The 11,433-nt window shown below is 45.8% G+C and overlaps 1 protein-coding gene across 4 annotated transcripts in view; it reads right to left on the bottom strand.

The window, feature by feature from the left end:
• Positions 1–204: 204 nt before the first annotated feature.
• cpne5b (copine Vb) overlaps positions 205–11,433 on the bottom strand; it is a 183,542-nt gene continuing 172,313 nt past the window's right edge. For all 4 annotated transcript variants that reach the window (XM_048255696.1, XM_048255697.1, XM_048255698.1 and 1 more), the window contains 3 exons: positions 8,099–8,156; positions 6,511–6,584; positions 205–3,663 (listed from right to left, as the gene is read on the bottom strand). In XM_048255696.1, the coding sequence (XP_048111653.1) occupies positions 3,475–3,663; positions 6,511–6,584; positions 8,099–8,156 (321 nt within the window). In that variant the 3' untranslated portion in view covers positions 205–3,474. The remainder of the gene's footprint in view (positions 3,664–6,510; positions 6,585–8,098; positions 8,157–11,433) is intronic.

Genomic DNA, 11,433 nt, shown 5'->3' with positions numbered 1-11,433 from the left:
TCTAAATAAGCAAATACTATAATCGTTATTGAAACACTTCAGCTGTCTTTCCTTGTTTAAACTTTTTGACAAAGACTTTTAATTTCATTCATATGGTAAAGGTATGACAAAGAAACATTAAAACACTACCATGGTCTAAATGGCCATCGAAGATAGGTCTCCGCAAGAGTGGGACCTACAACTAAACACACTACAACAACTTGAGTCTTTGCCAACTCTCAGTCAATACCGCCTCTTTAATCTTTCACGTCTTAATCATATCCGCTATAATAAATCCATTTACATGCTCTGCAAATAAGTTATAGTCACTCCAACAATTCTGACTCATACAGAAACCCTACAAAAATAATCAACATTTTCTTTTAAACCATCTGTAATATTAACACACTAAGTAAAAATATATATCATATTTTACTTGTTTATGTGCTGTTTGACTTTTCATTTGTTGTGTTGTGTTGCTGTATCTAGTCTTCATTCTGAAGTAATAACAGTTAAATATCACTGTTTGCCTAAAAAAATCCATTAAAACTGGACAAACCATAATAACCTCTGAGCCTGTTATTGATAACATTCATAGGATTTTGGGTGTCTTTAAAAATTATTATTATTCTGCAGTCCTATGTTTCAGAGTGCAACTGTAGTAATGCTTCTGTATAACACATTAACTAATGATACGTATATCAGTCAGATATATTGTGTAAAAAAAAACCCATCTACTGCACCACTGTAAGTGTCAGCATAATGGAATTATATCACACTTTACAAATGAGTCACCCTGTTCTCAATGGTAATACTGCAAATAAACATGGGTACTGCTAGAGAAAATGTCATGTCAGTTGCAATTCTCCTGTGAATAACACATTCAAAAGTGTACGGTAATTTCCTGTGTATATACGGCTAATAGTTGGGAAATTACGGTATGTTTTGATAGCTTCTGACTATAAAACTACAAGAAAAGGGCTTGCTTTGAAATGAGACTTGAATAACAGATAGCCATAACAAATCAGGGGTGCTTCATGCTGTTAAAATGGGTTCATATGTACTGTCCTCTGCTCATTCTTCATGTGTGTATCAGCCTTGAATAATTTCTGAAATACGAATGTAATTAAATTAATAGAGGCCATTACTCTGTTACTAGTGTAAAGATGAAATAAATTCCACCTATCTACAGAGCATGCTATAATGGGCCAGAAAACATGACCACACAGGCTTTCATGGATGTGGCGGTAAAAATCACTATTAGTCCACTGGCTGACTCGTCGAAGTATAATGGCTTTCAGCATCGCCCGATTACATCGTGGGCACAGACAACAGTCTAGCAATGTGTATGTGTGTGTGTGTATGTATGTATGTATGTGTGTGTGTGTGTGTGTGAGTGTGTACTCGTGAGACTGGGGGTACCTCTACAGCATTGCATTCATTACGGTAATCAGACAGGGACAAACTGCGCTCGTTTCTCCGAGTGTAGTGGAGGCTCGGAGGAAGGCCCAGGCAGGATAACTGATCTGATTAAAGCCGCTGAATTGGTGGACAGACTGAGTGGCTCTGAACTCCTCTGCTCTGCCCTCATACATCTCTCTCTCTCTCTCTCTCTCTGCAAGAGATGAGGCTGAGTCGTGCTGCACTGGGAAATTATTCACTGGCCTAAAACTGCACCGTAGGCCAGGTTCCACTCTCACAGATCCCAAGGCCCACGTCAAAGCTTCACCGCCACCACCACACACCACCCCCTCAGACACACACACACTCAGACAGATCCCAAGGCTCACATCAAAGCTTCGCCGACACCACCACACACCACCCCACACACACACACCCTTAACTTTTAAATCTACCACTACTCCCCACTATTGTACACAAAACCTTCCTCCGGAATCCTTCCCCTCATCCCTCTTACACCTCTAATTCAGCCGATGGTCTCCTTGTGAGGAGAATGGCAATATTGTGCTCTTACCTGGAAAAAACTATTAAAGAAAAAAACTATATATAGGACTTGTGTTCATATGCTTTATATAGGACCTGTGTTCATATGGTATATTTACGGTGTGTTCAGTAATAAAAAATGTAGGTGTTCTTTTTTTTTTGTCTTGTGTTTTCAGCAGGGAGGCCAAAGTGCCACATGCATCTCGGCTGTATAAAGTCTACACTGGAACACAGAGCATTATTCGTCAGTTTAAATTCTACAGTGGAACACAGAGCGTTCCCAACAGATGACTCCAGCACTGAGTGAACACACGCGTCATGCAGCTCGGTTGCTTCCTCTGACAACATGGAGGGCTAAGAATAGACACTCCGATCTCGGCTCTGTCTCACGGTACGCTAGGATGAACCTCCGTGCAGACACCTGATCCAAATCCAAAGGCTCTGATGAACATTTCCGTTCAGTGGTAATTTGTCCTTTGGATGAGACGTTAAACTGATGTCCTGACTCAGTGTGGCCTTTAAAGATCCCATGGCACTTATCGCAAAGAGTAGGGGGTTCCCTGGTGTCATGGCTAAAATCCCAACCAAGCTCATTTAATCTGGCCTCCTAATCATCCCCCAGTAATTGGCTCATTCATTCATCCCCTCACTCTCCACCTCAAACTGGTGTGTGGTGAGAGTTCTGGCGCATAATGGCTGCTGTGCATCACCCAGGTGGGTGCTACACAATGGTGGTGGTTGGTGAGGTTCCCCTATCACTGTTGAGCGCTTTGGGTGTTTTGATAAAGCGCTATATAAATGCTAGTTGTTGTTGTAGTTGTTGTTGTTGTGAAAACAGAACCAAATAGAAAGCACACGTGATAACGGCCCTCCAAGGTACAGAAGGCATTAGCAACAGAGACTGGAATATTTTCCATGTGGACCATACACTGTGTATGGTGTTGTAGCCCCGGGTCGACTCCATATCAAATGAACCTAAAGACTTCACCTGAAATGCATACGCTCTACTAAACAGACCCGGAGCGACACAGAGGTTCCAAGAGGGGCAGAGGTGCCCCACTAGAGACACTGAGACGACCACAGACAGGCACAGGTTGAACCACGAACCGACCGCATCCCACATACACGGCCACTTGCACCGGACTCGCTAACGAGCGCACCCCAAACAGGAAACAGTCACAGGCCCATTTATATTTATACAAATGTACATTTTTTGCCATCTTTTAAGAAACAAAACAAACAAACAAACAAAATGACTGTCCTTATATAGGGTTCTGGCAATGAGCTTGCCTAAAACAAGCAAAAAACAATAATAAAAAAAAAACAATCAATAAACATTTAAAAAACAAACCCAATGTAACGTTGAACAAAAGTCTCTGAGTGCTACCAGGAAATTCTGACACAAACGCTGGGCTCAATCCAACCCCTGCCCGATCTCCATCCAGGACTACAACTCCCAGAATTCCACAGGAGAGAGCATCACCATCATCATCACTCTCCTCCTCCTCCCCCTAAATCTCCAATCAGGTGTGAGCAGAGCAGTGGAGCTGCTCAGATCTGCGTGTGGTGGGTGTGGCCGGGTGGGGTGTACGGCGGAGGCGCTGGGTTAGGCTTAATGCCCCGGCTCTTCATGTAGGAGATGAACTGGTCGGGGATCTCAGCCAGCACGTCCTTGGCCAGCCGCGCCATGCTCAGCACGTGGTTCCCCGTCCGGTCCATGTAGTCTCGGAACGGCACAAACTGCGGAGAGAGAGAGAGAGAGAGAGAGAGAGAGAGAGAGAGAGAGAGAGAGAGAGAGAGAGAGAGGAACCGTCCGAGTCAGGTCAGACCGCAGAGGATTCTGGGACAGACCGCAGAGGATTCTGGGAGTGATCTTGGCTGCTTTTACAAACAGCGTTGCCTAGCAACTGCTCAGGGCCTGTATTCACAAAGCATTCTGTCTTACCTCTAGTCACACTAAAGGTTTCGAACTAAACGTTTTCTTACTTCTAGTCACACTAAAGGTTTCAAACTAAACATTCTCTAGTCACACTACAGGTTTCAAACTAAACATTCTCCAAAATCCTATTCACAAACATGCTGAGGCCATCTTTTTACTACTATGTTACTATGGCTGACCTCTTTTGTCATTCACAAGTTGCCAACAGTGATGTCGAGGATTGGCTGAGGTGGGAATAGTGACCAGTAGTGGAGTGGTAATCAGGAGAATTAGCAGAATTCCCAGAATTTCCCTCAGCCAGTAACGCTTTGAGGCTGGGCTGATTACTGTGAGCTTAAAAAGATACTATCACTGTTTGCATAAGCCCCTCCTGCAGCCTGGACTGAGCCATCGAAGACTCCCCACAGCCCTGGACTGTGCCCTAACTCCCCACAGCCCTGCTAATAACCTGGTAAGTATAAGTATAAGTATAAGTATATATACTCTTTTGATCCCGTGAGGGAAATTTGGTCTCTGCATTTATCCCAATCTGTGAATTAGTGAAACACACTCAGCACACAGTGAACGCACAGTGAGGTGAAGCACACACTAATCCCGGGCGCAGTGAGCTGCCTGCAACAACAGCCGCACTTTCGGGAGCAGAGAGGGTTAGGTGCCTTGCTCAAGGGCACTTCAGCCGTGCCTACTGGTCGGGGTTCAAACCGGCAACCCTCCGGTTACAAGTCCGAAGCGCTAACCAGTAGGCCACGGCTGCCCCTAAACGAGATGGGTACAGACTAATAACACTGCCCTGCTAATAACGTGGTAACAACTATGATGACCTGACATGGCGGTATGAAATGCATAGGATGGATACAGATTAATAAAGATTTTAGATTAGCGGCTGTGACATGTTTTAAGTAGCCCTGACTTTCCCCCCTAAAATAGGAGGCACGTCAAGTTGGGTCACACTCTCATCAAAAATCCCATCCCTAAAGCTGGTATAAAATGAGAGGCTATCACATGTCCCATATCACATGTTGCCCAATCCAGCTGGCAAAGTGACATTAGACTGAGGTGAATTAACTACTAAGTGAATTGACTACCCCAAAGGGACAAGTGACCTTATCTAACACAGGCATCTGTGAGAAATTATCTTTTTCTTCCACACCCCCCATCCTTCAGCACTAACTTAAGAGTTGTTTACAGACATTACTGTTTTGATACAGCCAGGGTCTGCAGAGCTGGAGCAACAACATCATGAATTTAATGACTTGCCAACAAGCACACCATGTGCTCTGATCAGACAAAATATCAGTTGCAGTGCTCTCAGTTTGCTTCCACTAGAAAAAGCTTTTCCTTCAGGCTGGCGCGACAAATGATGTTTTGAAGTATTTGTCCTTATATCTGCTATATAGGACTACATTCATTATTGAAGCCATAAAGGACCTTAGAATTGAATTGAAGAATTGTATTGTATAGATGAATCGATAGAAAATGTGTTGTCAGTGGCAGACCTACTCCTAATTAACTCTTTTTAAACTGTAGGTGTTATAAACACACACTGATGCTACACATAAACTTCACGATTTAAAAAAGCATTTGCCATCAAACAAAATGGATGCTCTCAGCTTGCTTTCAGTCAAACTCGCTTTTGATGAATTCATTTTGAATTAAGTCCAAACTTCAAAGTCGCGTTCGAAGGCTGTTCCATGATACGGCACATTCGGCTCCACCTCCATGATGCTCTAACTGAATAAGCAGGTGTCTACCAACCTGCTAAATAAAAGCATGAAAGTGCTGGGAGATATGGCTGCGTTTGCAACGCGCCCGCATGTTGTGAACCAAAACACTTCTCAGCAGGGGCGCCCAAATCTGAGGCTGGAAAATCACTCACTCAATCTCTTTTATTTTTACTGAGTGCATAACAGGGTTAGCGTCTGTATATGAAACCACGGGGAGGGATTACAAGCTTATGAATTCAGTTTGTTTATTGTTGCCGTATCTTTGTGGTGACGATTGTTGAGGAGGAACACGATCGCGCCGCTACGCTGTTGTCCTAATTCTGCTGTTCGTTATAGTCTGTGACACGATACTGCCGATTCACCGTTACTGATAACAGGAAATGGTCGATGCAGACTTGACACATCTCAAAAGATGCAGAATTCAACTGCTGAGATCCGGTCCCTTTTATTTGAAAAGAAAACACAATTGACAAAATAGTAGCCCAGCTCACTGAGCAGCCAAAGACAGTGAGAGCTGATATATATATATCATTATTACGTTTCATAGTGATAAAGCAGTTCCTCCGACTGTTGCAGGCTGAACATTTGGATTAGTCATAGCTATATTGCGCAAATCCTCATGAACTGGCAGGGAAAGCAAACAGCTGAAGGATCACTGCTGCTGTTCTTAAGAGTTCCAACAAATCTGTGGTGAATCTGTCAGGTGGATCTGTTTATATGAAAATATTTTTTTTTTCATAAAAATCATCAGTTGAAGTGGTAGTCTTGGCAGGCCAAAAAAATGCCACAGGCAGGATGTTCAAACATTGGCTCTGAATGAGGGACAATGAAACAAAGCTCCAGGAATATTCACACACACCTGGAAAATCTCTTTCCTTGAAGACAATGACTCCTGCACAATGCCTGACTGAGAGGCGCACTCACCTGCACGATGTCCCTCTCAGCGAGCTTTCCTCTCGATGAAACTCTGATGTCGTCCCCATCGAGTTCCACCATGGCTGCGGACACAAAACAAAGATGACTCACCACACAGCGCTAATTACAGGCTCGCTCCAAACGCACGCATCTTAGCAGAAGAATCGTTGTGTGCGTCGGGTCTGCCGTGCACAAACACAAAGCTCTGTGTTGCCAGGGAACAGCTGCTTCCATTGAGATAACATAGATGCAAATAGCCACCCCTGACCAAAACAGAGCAAAGGTCAGCCAAACACACACTGAAAGCCATCACTGAAACCATGGACAACAAATTAGAATACCTGCATTCAAAAACAAAGACTAACAGGTGGTAATTTTAAGAGTCTACACTAAAAAACAAACAAGGTACAAGGTGTGTGTGGGCAGAGCCCAGAGCCAGAACCCCTGCAGTGTGCGCGAAGGTGGCAAAGAGGGAAAGAAAGAGAAGAAACGCTCCCTGCTGAGGAAGAAATATTCTCTTTTCACAGGCGGAAACCTGGAGGAGAGCGGTGTGTGGGTGTGTGTGTGTGTGTGTGTGTGTGTGTGTGTGTGTGTGTGTGTGTGTGTGTGTGTGTGTGTGTGTGTGTGTGCGCGTGCGTGTGTGCGTGTGCGTGTGTGTGTGCGTGTGTGAAACGAGGGATGAAGGGGGGCAGAGAGGATGTCAGAGTCCCCATGTACTTCCGCTTCCGACCCTGACCCAGGAGGTATAGAGTGGGTCCAGGTCGAGCCCAGATCTGTTCCCAGATCAGATGGTGTCTGATCCCACTCCCTCCCTCCCTCCCACACACACACACACACACACACACACACACACACACATACTCCATCCCACTCCCAGACAGCCATCAGGCATGTGCCTATTAACCAGATGCTCCGTGATTGATATTGACTGCCGACTCAGTAATTAGCTGAAGCTTCTTTTCACAAAATTACCCCCCACACACACACACACGCTTGCACACACACACCACCGCCGCTGCAACACCCCCATCCACAGTGCCACTCCACTCTTCTGGGGGTGCAAATGAGATGCCAATTATCCTCCTCTCAGAGCATTTATCTGCCTAATTGCCAGAAATACAAATGCTTATTTACTTCTGTGTATTTGGTAAAACTGGAACATTGAATTATTAATGTGCTTTTTCCGTTTGTTAGCATTAAGGAGAACTCTTAGAATTAGTGACTGACTGACTGACTGACTGACTGGCTGACTGGCTGCATGCCTGATGGGTTTAACAGTGGAAAGGGAAATGGAAGCCAATCTCCCGTCATCTCCAGAGGCAGCGTGTGTGTCCGTCCTCGCGTTTAACCCTTAAAGGTGTACGTTTTTGAACGTTCTAAGTTCCGCAACAATTGAAGGTTCTAAAATTCTATGTTGAATTCAATGAACCCAGATATTCTTTAGAACGTTCATTTCTCAACATTCCCGTCACACCAGTGTGACGGTACTCCTTTAAGGGTTAAATCTGGACCACTGTACGATCCAAACACGAGGGCTCCACGGGGGCCAGGCTGTCAGAGAAATTATGGGATGGGAGACGGAAAGGCGTATTCTTACCATCAAACTCGGCCTGTCCCACGCCCACGATGATGATTGACATGGGAAGCTTGGCGCCCTGGGGAAGACAGTGAGAGACGAAGGCTCAGTGAGACAGACAGAACAAGCCCAGCAGGCTACAGGACACACAGTGGGCGGACTCAACAGAAGATCGTCAACAAGCGATTATTTAAACGCTATTTAAACCAGATAAACAAAGACAAGCTAATACAGTGCTCCTGCACAGGCCAGTCTATTCCCCATGAACTATTCATACACCTGCAGTACATCACTGCCATCAGGACATGGGGAGAGAAGATGCATTTACACAGGGGGACCTGAGAGGGGGAGGGAGAGAGAGAGGAGAGGTGAAGGAGAGAGAGAGAGAGAGAGAGAGAGAGGTGAAGGAAAGAGTGGAGAGAGAGAGAGAGAGAGAGGTGAAGGGGAAAGAGTGGAGAGAGAAAGGAGGGAGAGAGAGGGAGGGAAAGGATGAAACGGTGGAGAAAGAGAGAGAAATGAAAGAGTGGAGGAGAGAGAAAGAGAGGGAGAGAAGAGAAGGGGGAGGGGTGAAAGAGGTGAATTAAAGGTGGAGAAGAGAGAGAGAGAAAGTGAATGAAAGAGTGGAGAGAGAGGAGAGAGAGAGAACAGGAAGAGAGCAAGAGAGGAGAAAGGAACAAAGGAAAGTAAGTGAGGTTGAGGCTCTGGTTAAAACCACTGGCGATATTGCTGAATGATTTATCAGAGGGAGAAGAAGCAAGAGGAAGTGATGCGGAGAAGCAGAGGAAGTGATGCGGTGAAGTGATGCGAGGGAACAGGTGTAGCAGCTCTGGAGCATCCACACACAACCCCTCTGTGCGCCTGACAAAACACAAGACGTCACATCATGTCCGGTCAGGTCACGTCACACACTCATCACAGGAGTGTGTACTGTGTGTGTGTGTGTGTGTGTGTGTGTGTGTGTGTGTGTGTGTGTGTGTGTGTGTGAGAGAGATTCCTCTCCAACTCCTGTCTGAATAAAGACACTGACTCCTGTCAAAGAGCAAAGAGAACAACTCCTGGATGGAAAGAGTATTTCCACACTGAGAGTGATTCCAACCTGAAATGAGTGATTCTTGTTTGAAAAGAGAGTCATTCATTTCTGAACAAAGACAGTAAATCCCATCTGAACAGAAATAGCTCTAGAACTCTAGTTTCAAACAAGAGAGTGACTCCTGCCTGAAAGGGGAGAGTTACTCTTGTCCGTGTAAAGAAATTAATTTCTGTCTGAACAAATGACGACGGCTGAGCAGAGAAAGACTCCTGTTTGAAAAAAGAGAGAATTTTCTGTCTCAGGCTCACAGGTTTGCCCTCTCAGGTGGCCCAGAGGCGATAGGCCAAAGTATCCACAGGGACAGCTGTGTGGGAGAGAGTGGGGAGAAGGAGAGGGACGACTTGTAACACACCCCAGCTCACATACACCCTCCCCAGCCAATCTCTTACTACAGCCTGGGAACTCTGGATGGTTATAGAATTCTGGATGGATATAGAACTCTGGATGAATATAGAACTCTGGATGGTTATAGAACTCTGGATGGTTATAGAACTCTCCACACACACACACACACACACACACACCTACATATCTCTCCAGGTGAGCCCTCACTCTGTGACCCAGTTAAAATGTTTCACTTTAAGGACTTTATTTTCCTTCCCATAATAATAAATGTGGGAGCAGAGAGACTGGGGCGGATGTCGGGATCGGCGTTCTCGTTGTCGAGCGGCACGACGCCGGTGTGTTCCGCCGCGTGTTCCGTCGTTGTGTGTTCCGCTGCGTTCGTGACAGCGGCTGTCATCACACGATGCCATCACAGCATGGCGCGCTGCCATAAATAATTGAGCTACGGTGGCCTGTTTGTGCCAAAGGCAGGCGCGGTGAGTGGCAGGACAGATCTGCCGTAATGACAAAACAAATCAGGCTGCCACTTCCCAATTGTTGCCACGACAACACGCAGGGGAGAACGATTCTTAACGGCTTACGAAACAACAAGCGCAGGAAGAGAAGAGTTGATGAAGGTAACAAAGGGAAGAAAAACACAGAGATTGGCTGACAGCAGGCACGACTGGCAACTGACTGGCACCAACCACTTGCCTCCACCCAGTCAGCCTCTCAGAGAGTAAAATATTCAGACCTGAACAGCTCAATTATTCAGGGCACCCAGATGGGGGGTTTGGCTCAGTGCTTTATGAGGGAAAGCAGATGCTCTACAAATAAACAGGGAAAACAGGCACTGTGTGTCTGTGAAATGAGCACTGTGTGTGTGTGTGTGTGTGTGTGTGTGTGTGTGTGTGTGAAATGGGCACTGTGTGTGTGTGTGCGTGTGTGTGTCTGTGAAATGGCCACTGTGTGTGTGTGTGTATGTGTGTGTGTCTGTGAAATGGGCAGTGTGTGTGTGTGTGTGTGTGTGTGTGTATGTGAAATCACTAAGCACATCACAGAGATCTGTGGGTCCTGTGTGGGTCCATAAGTGTGTAAGGGGGTGTATGTGGGTGTGTGAGTGTCCCATTGTGTGTGTGTGTCCATCTGCATGTATTGCATGTGTGAGTGTGTGTGTGTGTAAATGTGTGTGTATCCGACTATTCCTATAATCTTGGTGGATCTCAGTAAGGAGATGTGGAGGCGATGAGCTGGGAGGGAAGTGTATGTGTGTGTGTGTGTGTGTGTGTGTGTTGGGACCCGGGGGCTGTCAAACAGCACTGCAGTCTTCAGCTAAACTAACAATACAAGATTAAATTAGGGGTGGGGAGCTGCCAGCCATGGTTTGACATGTGTGTGTGTGTGTGTGTGTGTGTGTGTGTGTGTGTGTGTGTGTGTGTGTGTGTGTGTGTGTGTGTGTATGTGGAGTGGGCAAGGAGAACATACTGAAATCCATCAAACGTCCAACATGAGGCCTCAATGTTCTGTGTATTTAAGCAGATGATCAGCCTCGCTCAGGCTAAAAATGACAACCACACACACACACAGACGCACACACATACACACACACACACACACAGAAGCAAGGGTGAGTGGGCCTAACGTTTGTCAGGAGCCTGTCGGATTGATTAGTCATGCCTGTTATCATATGCCATCACTCCAGGGCAGCTAGTGATGTCTGTCTGGTCCTTCAGCTGTGAAAAAAGATTAGACACATCTCTTTGCCAGAGCACAGATCCGGTCCAGATGAGTGAAGATCAGTGCAAGACTAGCTACAGATCCAGACCATACCAGAACCACACCAATGACAGATCTACATAAGACCAGGACTAGACCAACAGCAATTCAGAACCAGGACTCAAAATCAACATCAGACCACACACACACACACACACACACACAC

The sequence above is a fragment of the Alosa alosa genome, chromosome 10, assembly GCF_017589495.1.
Source record: "Alosa alosa isolate M-15738 ecotype Scorff River chromosome 10, AALO_Geno_1.1, whole genome shotgun sequence".
Lineage (NCBI taxonomy): Eukaryota > Metazoa > Chordata > Actinopteri > Clupeiformes > Clupeidae > Alosa > Alosa alosa.
This window is presented reverse-complemented; position numbering and strand designations above follow the sequence as displayed.